The sequence below is a fragment of the Salmo salar genome, chromosome ssa13 (assembly GCF_905237065.1).
Source record: "Salmo salar chromosome ssa13, Ssal_v3.1, whole genome shotgun sequence".
Lineage (NCBI taxonomy): Eukaryota > Metazoa > Chordata > Actinopteri > Salmoniformes > Salmonidae > Salmo > Salmo salar.
In genome coordinates this window covers 82,103,026-82,115,448 of record NC_059454.1, presented here as the reverse complement: position 1 = coordinate 82,115,448, position 12,423 = coordinate 82,103,026, and the positions used below count along the sequence as shown (strand labels likewise).

Here is a 12,423-nt window from a genome sequence, read left to right as displayed (position 1 = left end):
ACAGAGGAGATAGTGAAGTTGAGGTACAAATAACAGGTTTGGCCTATGGTCAGTGAGCTTCTCCTCCACAGTGAAAAACCTCTAAAACGGTTAGAAGTATTGACCAAGTCTGTGACTCAAAGTAAATGTTCAATATAATAGAAAATAATCATAGAAACATTGATCATAATAAAAAGGGAACAAAACAAGGAATAAACGTACACACATGTATAGGATAACAGTCAGTATGTACATACAAAAATATAGCAAAGCAACTTTAACAACTCGGATGAGTGTGTATGTGTGTAGGTGAATAAACGCGCAGACACACATTACATACAGTACAAGCACACACACAGAGACATGCCTGACATGGTGTGTTACTTTTCACATCCCGGTTTTGGATATCAGTGCATAAGACAACCAGACCTCCCAGACTCAGTCCCTCCCTATCCCTTTATCCCTCCATCCCTCCCCACCTGTTCTTCACCTCTCCATGTTGCTTTGTTATGACCTCACTCATTAACATCAGTCTTCCTATCCTCCAGCCCCCTGTCCACAATCTCCTCTGTCCCTTCCTTTTCTCCTTCCTCCACTTCCACAGATCTCTCCCACTCTCTCTTTTTCTCTGTTTCATCTTCCACACACACCTCCCTCCATCCCTCCCTCTTTCCCCATTAGAAGCTAATTGCCTCCTGATCAACTCAGAGGAGGAGGACTGGAACCTATTAGTTCATTGAGTGGGTGGGTATGTGACTAGGGGTCGGTGGGTGGGCCTGCCTGGGGTTTATCAAACTGGCCAGAGGAATCTGTCAAGAAGAGAAAAGCCTTGTCAAAGTACATACTGTATGTCGTTGCAAAATGTCTAATGTGTTGTGGACGAAGTGGTAAGGTTTGAGGACAGATCAGTAAAAAAGTGATATTTCTTATCTGGCTTCCTGTCCTAACTCCTGTGATGTCCCTCTGTATTTGGACTGTGGGGTAGCGCTGTCTCTTTGGTCCCTTTGCACGGTGGACAGCAGCAGTTCAGATGGAGGGAGGAATAGAGGGGGGAGGAAAGAATGGGTCAGGGGAGGCTTGAGGAGGGTTACTGAGGGAGGCTAAGGGATGGGTAGACTAGAGGTAGCGGGTAAGGAGGGATGAGGCGGGGGAGATGAAGCTGGTGAGGGGTCGGGGAAGGCTGGCGTCAGCCTGCCGTGGAGAAGAAACCTGACCAGACTCTGGGTCCTCTGAAGTAGCTGCGCTAAAAATAAAACAGGAGGCTTCTGCTGACAGCAAACACCGACAGGCCAGACACACTGCTGCAGGAAGGGGACATGTGCACCCACACACACACACACACACACACACACACACACACACACACACACACACACACACACACACACACATATACTGTACATACACAGGCAAGAACACACACTAACATACACAGACCCACATACACGTAACCATTAGTGTACATACACAAACATGCGGGTGCATGCACACACACACACGTATACACAGACACACATGCCCCCCCCCCCCAGGTTAGTCTGTTCGTATGACAGACAGCTGGGGAACACTACAGACAATCCATATCAAATGTGCTTAATCACTTTAGATTCACCTGGTACATCATGGTCCGTTTTTGGTGTGTCAAACAGTAATACACTTTTCTATTTCAGAGGTTTGTTCCACCATTAGGATAGGGTCTTTGCATCAGCCTCAAAGAAAATGTCCGTCATTGACACATCTTGTATGTCCATTCAGTTGGTCGGCTCCAGGATGCCTCTTCAGAGCGGCAGGGAGGGAGGGAGGGGATGGAAGGAGGCACACCCTGTAGACTCCCTGTAGACCACCCAGTCTCTGTCTATCTCATGCCTGGAATATACATTTGCCAGAGACTCCTTTTATTAATGGCTGTGTTGAGATTTGTTCTAGTAGCTTTACTCACTGTACTCAGAGTCACACATGGTCTGCTCTCTCTGTCTCTCTCTACCTCACTGAGGAGGAAGTCCAATAAATAATAAATAGGTCAAGTCTAACAGAGCGAACCCCAGTCCATCACACAGCACAGTGAGGAACCCCAGTCCATCACACAGCACAGTGAGGAACCCCAGTCCATCACACAGCACAGTGAGGAACCCCAGTCCATCACACAGCACAGTGAGGAACTCCAGTCCATCACACAGCACAGTGAGGAACCCCAGTCCATCACACAGCACAGTGAGGATCCCCAGTCCATCACACAGCACAGTGAGGAACCCCAGTCCATCACACAGCACAGTGAGGAACCCCAGTCCATCACACAGCACAGTGAGGAACCCCAGTCCATCACACAGCACAGTGAGGAACCCCAGTCCATCCCACAGAGCAGAGCCACAGTATGTACGCTATGCTGGCCCACAAAGTAAGAGGAAGGTAGAGGCAGTATGCCCACACAGTAACACAGTAAGGTTAAGGTTGGCAGTCAGTTCAGCAAAAAGCACCAGGTGGTTTTCAGGTTTCGGCTCAAGTCTCCACATGTACAGTACAGTTACAGTGACGTACAGTAAAGCTTTTGGTCATTTCTCCTCAGGCAGGAGGAGAAGTATGGAAGGTACGTAAGGTGAAAGGTCACGGTAGGTAGGTCACGGATGGGTGGGGGGGTGATGGCGTTGTCACGGCAACAGTGTTTGTTGTAATGGTAATGTTGTCACTGAGACTGCGTTGTCTAGGCGATGGCTGACTCCCGCTGCAGCCCTGTCATACAGGCTTTTCCAGGGACTTGCTGCAGAAGGGGGTGTGCCCAGGGTTGGGGTTGGAGGTGGATATCTTGCGGCACACGGTGTTGGTGTTGCTGCAGCGGCAGCCGGGGCGGGTGGCTCGGTCGTGGGCCCGCTGGCACAGGGCGAGGCACAGCCTGGCAGGTGGGTAGCAGCAGAGACAGGGAAGGCACAGCGCCAGAAGGCCCATGGTGCCCCAGCGGGTGCAGGCGTGGGCGGATGTGCAGGCGCAGGGCCGGTCAGCACAGTTGTCCTCGTCATCCTGAGCGGAGCAGTGATAGAAAAGGCCCTTAACGCAGCACAGACAGGTGCCATACTCCACAGCACTCTCAGCAGAGCAAAGGCAGCGCTGCCCACAGGCCCAGCAGGACGGCAGGCTCCGCGGGGCGCAGCACTCCTGACACTTACACCTCCCACAGAGCTCACAGATAAACAGGTGCAAGCCCAGGTCCTCTCCCTCCACCAGGCCTTTACCCAGAGAAGCCTCAGGCTTGAGTTCTCCTTTAGGCTGGGAGCGCACCACCGAGGCCAGGCCAGAGTGGGAGGGCGTCAGGCCCACCAGGAGTCTCTGGTCGGAGGCAGCGCTGGTCCGGGACATGGCTGAACTGGTAGTACTGGAGCGACTCAGATGGGCAAGGTGGGTGTGTTGCTGCTGGCTCTGGCTCCGGGGGAGAGGGTACCCCTGAGGGTAACCATGAGAGTAACCTTGAGGAGGGTATCCGTGGGTGATGGGGTAGCGGTCATCGTGGGCGTAGAAGAAGCCGGACTGGGAGGCATGGTCCAGGGTCACAGGGCGCTCCACATAGTCGTTGTTGGCGCGGATGGAGCGGATCTGGTCCAGGGAGCGGACAGGCATCTGCTGGAGGTCCAGCCCTTCAACGTCCCTCCTGACTGGTGGAGGGCCATGACCCGGGAGAGGGTCCATCCTGGTCCTGGGAGAAGGAGCACCAGGGAGGGTGTCGGGAATGGGGCGGGGGGCTCGCACCTCTCACGGCACATCAGAAAGACCTGGAATAGAAGAAGAGAGGCATTTTAGAACATTGTTACATTTGATTTCTTAGCAAATTAAATAAACATATACTTCTTTACCCCTTAAAGACAATGCATGAACCAGCTCATTACTCTTTATTACCTTCTCTTTACCACCCACAACGCATGAACCAGCTCATTACTCTTTATTACCTTCTCTTTACCACCCACAACACATGAACCAGCTCATTACTCTTTATTACCTTCTCTTTACCACCCACAACGCATGAACCAGCTCATTACTCTTTATTACCTTCTCTTTACCACCCACAACGCATGAACCAGCTCATTACTCTTTATTACCTTCTCTTTACCATCCACAACGCATGAACCAGCTCATTACACTTTATTACCTTCTCTTTACCACCCACAACACATGAACCAGCTTATTACTCTTTATTACCTTCTCTTTACCACCCACAACGCATGAACCAGCTCATTACTCTTTATTACCTTCTCTTTACCACCCACAACACATGAACCAGCTCATTACACTTTATTACCTTCTCTTTACCACCCACAACACATGAACCAGCTCATTACACTTTATTACCTTCTCTTTACCACCCACAACACATGAACCAGCTCATTACTCTTTATTACCGTCTCTTTACCACCCACAACACATCTGGGAAGCTGGAAATTAACATGTGCTACTTTCTAACAGCCAGCCTCAATATTTCACCTCCCTTGTTTGGTGATGGACATACAATACAGTGTACCTATACTGCAGCCAGGTAAACCAGGTAAACCTGGCCTGAGCACTGTGAGGGAGTTATATAAACTGGACATAAATAGTCCCAATATCCACATCCAAATGATTATCCACATCATCATGACCACTGAGATTCTCCAGTTCTGAGTGTATAACTATTATTAGCCAGCCAGGACCAAATGGACAAAGCCATTAGCCTGGCCTGTAATTTAGCATCTGTTCACTTACACAGCTCTCTGGCGCACGCGCACGCACGCGCACACACGCACGCACGCACGCACGCACGCACGCACGCACGCACGCACGCACGCACGCACGCACGCACACACACACACACACACACACACACACACACACACACACACACACACACACACACACACACACACACACAGAGCTGCTGACTGCTGGAGAAGATTGGCATCGGATCCGCCTGTCTGCCCGTCCGAAGAGGTTGACACACAGACAAACAGCAATGGATTGTGGGAAAACATTGCAGTGTGCTAGTTGCTATGGGTGTCGCTGAGGTCCTAGGTTGTCATGGTCCTTTTGTTTTGTTTCAGCCTTATCCTCCACAAACAGGAACAACGTGGATGTTGGAATGTAGATGGAAAACATTAGCATCCTGGAACTGACACACAAACATGTCCGCTTGTTTCATTACAGTGACATACTGTAGTAGGGAACATTTCTGCGTTGTGTGGATAAAGTTTTTCCCTATTCAATTCTAATAATACAGTATGTGAGTTTTAGTGAAGATGTTGCACCTACAAAAAATAACCAGTGAAATATCTGTTATAACCCCTACATCTAAGGACAACAGATTCAGCAGGATCTTCTGGTATGTGTTCAACAGACTATTATTATGTGTGGAATTCAATACCCTAATATGCTGTATCTGGTCCTGGTTTTTAGGGCCTTTTGCTCCTCTCCTCCTCTCGTCGCACCCTTGCCAAATGGCCTGAGGGGATAGTTCCCTTCCTTTCTCTGTGAGAGGCCATCCAGACCTTGCAGAGAGATAGACAGAGAGAGAGAGAGAGAGAGAGAGAGAGAGAGAGAGTGAGAAAGAGAGAGAGAGATAGAGACAGAGAGAGACAGAGAGAGACAGAGAGAGATTGAATGAGTGGGTGAGGGAGAGAGAGAGAGTTAGGGGGAGAGAGAGAGACAGAGACAGAGACAGAGAGAGATAGAATTAGTGGGTGAGGGAGAGAGAGAGAGAGCGTTAGGGGGAGGGAGATAGAGAGGGGGGGTAATCAGGCCAAATGGAGAAGCATTTTAAACAGAGAGCCAGATGAGAAGATTAGACGGAGGAGAAAGACAGGAGCATCAGGCAGACGAACGGAGGGACGGATGGAGGGATGGACAGAGGGACAGCAGATGTAGCCAGGAACGGAAATCCATAGTCAGGAACAGCAATTAGAGCTAGCAGAGTGTCTGCCCCCGGCCGGCAGCCTTCTGGGGAGCTGCCGGCAGAATTCCAGGCAGCGAGCAGGCAGGCGGATGCGCTCGCAAAAGGTATGATACCATCCAACCTCACACAGACACACACACACACTATAAAAACACACAGATTACACATACACACGTATTGACACACTGAGAAAGACACATTTACAGAGACTGAGACAGATGCACACAAATGTGCAGAGATACACACACACACGCACGCATACATCTACACACTCCCACAAACACACACACATTTCCACCCCAGTCCGCAGCCATAAAATGAAGATAAGGCATCCCAGGTCAGAAATCTTTTTTTTAATTAGGCAGAGGAGGGAAGAGATGTCCTGGAGAGTAATCACATAAAATAGAGTGGCACCCATCCACTACACAGATATCAGACCATCCACTACACAGATATCAGACCATCCACTACACAGATATCAGACCATCCACTACACAGCCATCAGACCATCCACTACACAGATATCAGACCATCCACTACACAGCCATCAGACCATCCACTACACAGATATCAGACCATCCACTACACAGATATCAGACCATCCACTACACAGATATCAGACCATCCACTACACAGCCATCAGACCATCCACTACACATATATCAGACATCCACTACACAGATATCAGACCATCCACTACACAGATATCAGACCATCCACTACACAGATATCAGACCATCCACTACACAGCCATCAGACCATCCACTACACAGCCATCAGACCATCCACTACACAGCCATCAGACCATCCACTGCACAGATATCAGACCATCCACTACACAGATATCAGACCATCCACTACACAGATATCAGACCATCCACTACACAGATATCAGACCATCCACTACACAGCCATCAGACCATCCACTACACAGCTAGCAGACCATCCACTACACAGCTAGCAGACCATCCACTACACAGCTATCAGACCATCCACTATACAGATATCATACCATCCACTACACAGCCATCAGACCATCCACTACACATATATCAGACATCCACTACACAGATATCAGACCATCCACTACACAGATATCAGACCATCCACTACACAGATATCAGACCATCCACTACACAGCCATCAGACCATCCACTACACAGCCATCAGACCATCCACTACACAGCCATCAGACCATCCACTGCACAGATATCAGACCATCCACTACACAGATATCAGACCATCCACTACACAGATATCAGACCATCCACTACACAGATATCAGACCATCCACTACACAGCCATCAGACCATCCACTACACAGCTAGCAGACCATCCACTACACAGCTAGCAGACCATCCACTACACAGATATCAGACCATCCACTACACAGCATCCGACCATCCACTACACAGCTATTAGACCATCCACTACACATATTTCAGACCATCCACTACACAGCCATCAGACCATCCACTACACAGATATCAGACCATCCACTACACAGATATCAGACCATCCACTACACAGATATCAGACCATCCACTACACAGCCATCAGACCATCCACTACACAGCCATCAGACCATCCACTACACAGCCATCAGACCATCCACTACACAGCCATCAGACCATCCACTACACATATATCAGACATCCACTACACAGATATCAGACCATCCACTACACAGATATCAGACCATCCACTACACAGATATCAGACCATCCACTACACAGCCATCAGACCATCCACTAGACAGCCATCAGACCATCCACTACACAGCCATCAGACCATCCACTGCACAGATATCAGACCATCCACAACACAGATATCAGACCATCCACTACACAGATATCAGACCATCCACTACACAGATATCAGACCATCCACTACACAGCCATCAGACCATCCACTACACAGCTAGCAGACCATCCACTACACAGCTAGCAGACCATCCACTACACAGCTATCAGACCATCCACTATACAGATATCATACCATCCACTACACAGCCATCAGACCATCCACTACACAGATATCAGACCATCCACTACACAGCATCCGACCATCCACTACACAGCTAGCAGACCATCCACTACACAGCCATCAGACCATCCACTACACAGATATCATACCATCCACTACACAGATATCAGACCATCCACTACACAGCCATCAGACCATCCACTACACAGCCATCAGACCATCCACTACACAGCTAGCAGACCATCCACTACACAGCCATCAGACCATCCACTACACAGCTATCAGACCATCCACTACACAGCCATCAGACCATCCACTACACAGCCATCAGACCATCCACTACACAGCTAGCAGACCATCCACTACACAGCCATCAGACCATCTACTACACAGCTATCAGACCATCCACTACACAGCTAGCAGACCATCCACTACACAGCCATCAGACCATCTACTACACAGCTATCAGACCATCCACTACACAGCCATCAGACCATCCACTACACAGCTATCAGACCATCCACTACACAGCTATCAGACCATCCACTACACAGCCATCAGACCATCCACTACACAGCCATCAGACCATCCACTACACAGCCACCAGACCATCCACTACACAGCCATCAGACCATCCACTACACAGCCATCAGACCATCCACTACACAGCCATCAGACCATCCACTACACAGCCATCAGACCATCCACTACACAGCTATCAGACCATCCACTACACAGCCATGAGACCATCCACTACACAGCCATCAGACCATCCACTACACAGCCATCAGACCATCCACTACACAGATATCAGACCATCCACTACACAGCCATCAGACCATCCACTACACAGCCTTCAGACCATCCACTACACAGCCATCAGACCATTCACTACACAGCCTTCAGACCATCCACTACACAGCCATCAGACCATCCACTACACAGCCATGAGACCATCCACTACACAGATATCAGACCATCCACTACACAGCTATCAGACCATCCACTACACAGCCATCAGACCATCCACTACACAGCCATCAGACCATCCACTACACAGCCATCAGACCATCCACTACACAGCCATCAGACCATCCACTACACAGATATCAGACCATCCACTACACAGCTAGCAGACCATCCACTACACAGCTATCAGACCATCCACTACACAGCCATCAGACCATCCACTACACAGCTATCAGACCATCTAATTGTTAAGAAAAGCATGCTGCTCTGCTTTTTCCATGAGCTCATCCCGTAGAGTCGGCCAGGGCAGGGCTTAGGGTATAAATGTGTGGCCAAGCCCTTCACCACTGAGCCAGAGATGGGCTCTCGTCTATGGCTTCCACCACCCCAGACCACAAAGCAAAACCATTTAAACTGTTATTGGCCTCATCACAGATCCCGTACATCAGGTCAGAGAATAGAGTGCAGGCTTTTGCTCCAACCCTGCTCCAGTTCACCTGACTTTAGGGCTATTCAGGGTCCTGAGGAGCTAGCTGACTAGCATCAGATGTATTATAGTAGGGCTGGAACCAAACCCTGCAGATGGGTAACCCCGGAGGAGGAGGGTGGGCATCCCTGTTGTAACTCTAGACTGACAAGCCCTGATGAGCTAACAGATAGTCTGCTTTATTTCCTCTTGGATACATAACTTAATCTGCTCGGATTTCTCTTAAGGAGCTGTCTGTCTGTTGATTTCTGAGTTGTACTGTATGAATAAACATACATTGATTTCTTTATTGCATGATAATCAACATTAATCAAGAAAATAACTTAACTCTAGATCTAGAAAGCAAATAGTCCTCAGATATGCTTTCTAAGAATGACAGCTGTGCAGAGTGGATACTGTTGACTCATTCCGTACTTAGTCAACGTTTACATGTTGCATTTACAGCAGCATTAGAATTATTGGCTGTTCTTTCCCCCCACTCAAGGGGTCGGAAGCCCTGTCTGTCCTTGAGGGAGCTGTTGCCTTGGTAACCATGTTTGGGAAGTCAACTCCCACTACCCAGAATCCTCCCCTCTCCCCCTCCAGCTACCCACAGGCTTCCACCCCACCCTAACACCTAGCCACCAGCTGCTCCTGCCCCACTCCTATCCCCCATTCATATCTCCAGGGTACAGTGCTGGGGCTTGGGTACAAGACTAGGGGTACAGGGCTGGGGCACAAGACTGGGGGTACAGGGCTTGGGCTGGGGCTGGGGTACAAGACTGAGGGTACAGGGCTGGGGCTGGGGTACAAGACTGAGGGTACAGGGCTGGGGTACAAGACTGGGGGTACAAGGCTGGGGCTGGGGTACAAGACTGAGGGTACAGGGCTGGGGGTTATGGCACATGTTGTCAGCACATGGTGTGAAAGCATAGATACAGTAGCCTGAGGAAAGGTACATGTTTGCTGGTCCTTCAGGTAGCCCAGATCTGTTTCTTCAATACAATGTCCAGCCAAGACATGGCTCCTCTCCTCTCCTCGGCTGTTCTGAGTTATTTCTGTATCTGCCTGGCTCTGGGAAGTCTGTTTTATGAATCTGCTCCTGCTTTTATCCTCTGTGTTTGATGCAAACCCACCGGGACCCATTGCCCACACCAGCATCATTCCCTCATATCAACAGCTTTTCCACTCATCTGTTCATCCCTTCACCTCCTCCTCACTCTGTCGTTCTGTGTACCCCTCACACACCTTTTAGGGTCTCAGATGAAGAAAAAAAAATAGGAGAAGGAAATCAAGACCTGAGCGCTTTTCAGGTCTGGGCAGGAGGCACATTGATACAGGGGCCCGTGGAATACACAGATAGAGAGAGAGGGAAGAGAGAATGAGAGAGAGAGAGAGAGAGAGAGCCAAAGGACAGTAAAAAGACAAGGGGATTGAAAGAGTTGAGAGGAGAAGATTAGAGAGAGGATAGAGTGAAGGAGAGAGCAAGGCAATGGACAGAGGGAGAAAGAGGATGAAGGTAAGAGGGGGAGAGAGGACAAATGGAAGAGAGAAATAGTGAGAAAGAAAGCAAGTGAGAGAGAAAGAGAGAGGTGGAGAGAGAGGGGGAGATAGAGGGTAGGCGAGAGAGCTCAGGGCTGGTGTTTACTGGGCTAGCCTGCCGTCAGAGGTAACCTGAAGACAGGGCAGTGCGCTGGGGGGGTATCAGCGGTGAGTGAGCCCCGCCTTGCAGCTCTGGCCTGGGTCTCTCTCTCCTGCTCCCCTGCACGCTGCCCTCTCTGGCACAGTAATCCAATCTGCAGCAGGAACAGGATGACGAATGGAGAGAGCTACACAGTGCATATTATTCATAACAATCACTACATAGGGCCTTGCTCCTCTTAGCTCAGATGAGTTAGAGAGGGAGGGGGATGAACTCCAAGCCCACAACTGGAGTGCAAAACAGAAAGAAAGAGTGATGGGGAAGGGGGAGGGGGAGTTGAAATAAAAAATAAAAAGGAAGTGGGAGACAGATGTGTTGGAAAATTAGGACAGTCATGGCCTAATGTTAATTTACTGTATATCAAATACACTGTTCAAAAAAATGAAGGGAACACTAAAACAACACATCCTAGATCTGAATGAATGAAATAATCTTATTAAATACTTTTTTCTTTACATAGTTGAATGTGCTGACAACAAAATCACACAAAAATAATCAATGGAAATCCAATTTATAAACCCATGGAGGTCTGGATTTGGAGTCACACTCAAAATTAAAGTGGAAAACCACACTACAGGCTGATCCAACTTTGATGTAATGTCCTTAAAACAAGTCAAAATGAGGCTCAGTAGTGTGTGTGGCCTCCACGTGCCTGTATGACCTCCCTACAATGCCTGGGCATGCTCCTGATGAGGTGGCGGATGGTCTCCTGAGAGATCTCCTCCCAGACCTGGACTAAAGCATCCGCCAACTCCTGGACAGTCTGTGGTGCAACGTGGCGTTGGTGGATGGAGCGAGACATGATGTCCCAGATGTGCTCAATAGGATTCAAGTCTGGGGAACGGGCGAACCAGTCCATAGCATCAATGCCTTCCTCTTGCAGGAACTGCTGACACACTCCAGCCACATGAGGTCTAGCATTGTATTGCATTAGGAGGAACCCAGGGCCAACCGCACCAGCATATGGTCTCACAAGGGGTCTGAGGATCTCATCTCGGTACCTAATGGCAGTCAGGCTACCTCTGGCGAGCAGATGGAGGGCTGTGCGGCCCCCCAAAGAAATGCCACCCCACACCATGACTGACCCACCGCCAAACCGGTCATTTTACATTACATTTACATTTAAGACATTTAGCAGACGCTCTTATCCAGAGCGACTTACAAATTGGTGCATTCACCTTATAATATCCAGTGGAACAACCACTTTACAATAGTGCATCTAAATCTTTTAAGGGGGGGGGGGGGGTTAGAAGGATTACTTTATCCTATTCCTTAAAGAGGTGGGGTTTCAGGTGTCTCCGGAAGGTGGTGATTGACTCCGCTGTCCTGGCGTCGTGAGGGAGCTTGTTCCACCATTGGGGTGCCAGAGCACCGAACAGTTTTGACTGGGCTGAGCGGGAACTGTGCTTCCTCAGA

The 12,423-nt window shown here is 49.3% G+C and overlaps 1 protein-coding gene across 2 annotated transcripts in view; it reads right to left on the bottom strand.

The window, feature by feature from the left end:
• Nucleotides 1-1,503: 1,503 nt before the first annotated feature.
• LOC106567887 (protein sprouty homolog 3) overlaps nt 1,504-12,423 on the bottom strand; it is an 18,598-nt gene continuing 7,678 nt past the window's right edge. Inside the window, exons 2-3 of one of the 2 annotated variants that reach the window (XM_014137745.2) lie at nt 5,357-5,480; nt 1,504-3,737 (exon numbers count right to left, since the gene is read on the bottom strand). In XM_014137745.2, the coding sequence (XP_013993220.1) occupies nt 2,710-3,654 (945 nt within the window). In that variant the 5' untranslated portion in view covers nt 3,655-3,737; nt 5,357-5,480 and the 3' untranslated portion in view covers nt 1,504-2,709. The remainder of the gene's footprint in view (nt 3,738-5,356; nt 5,481-12,423) is intronic. The other variant, XM_014137744.2, reaches the window with a different exon arrangement.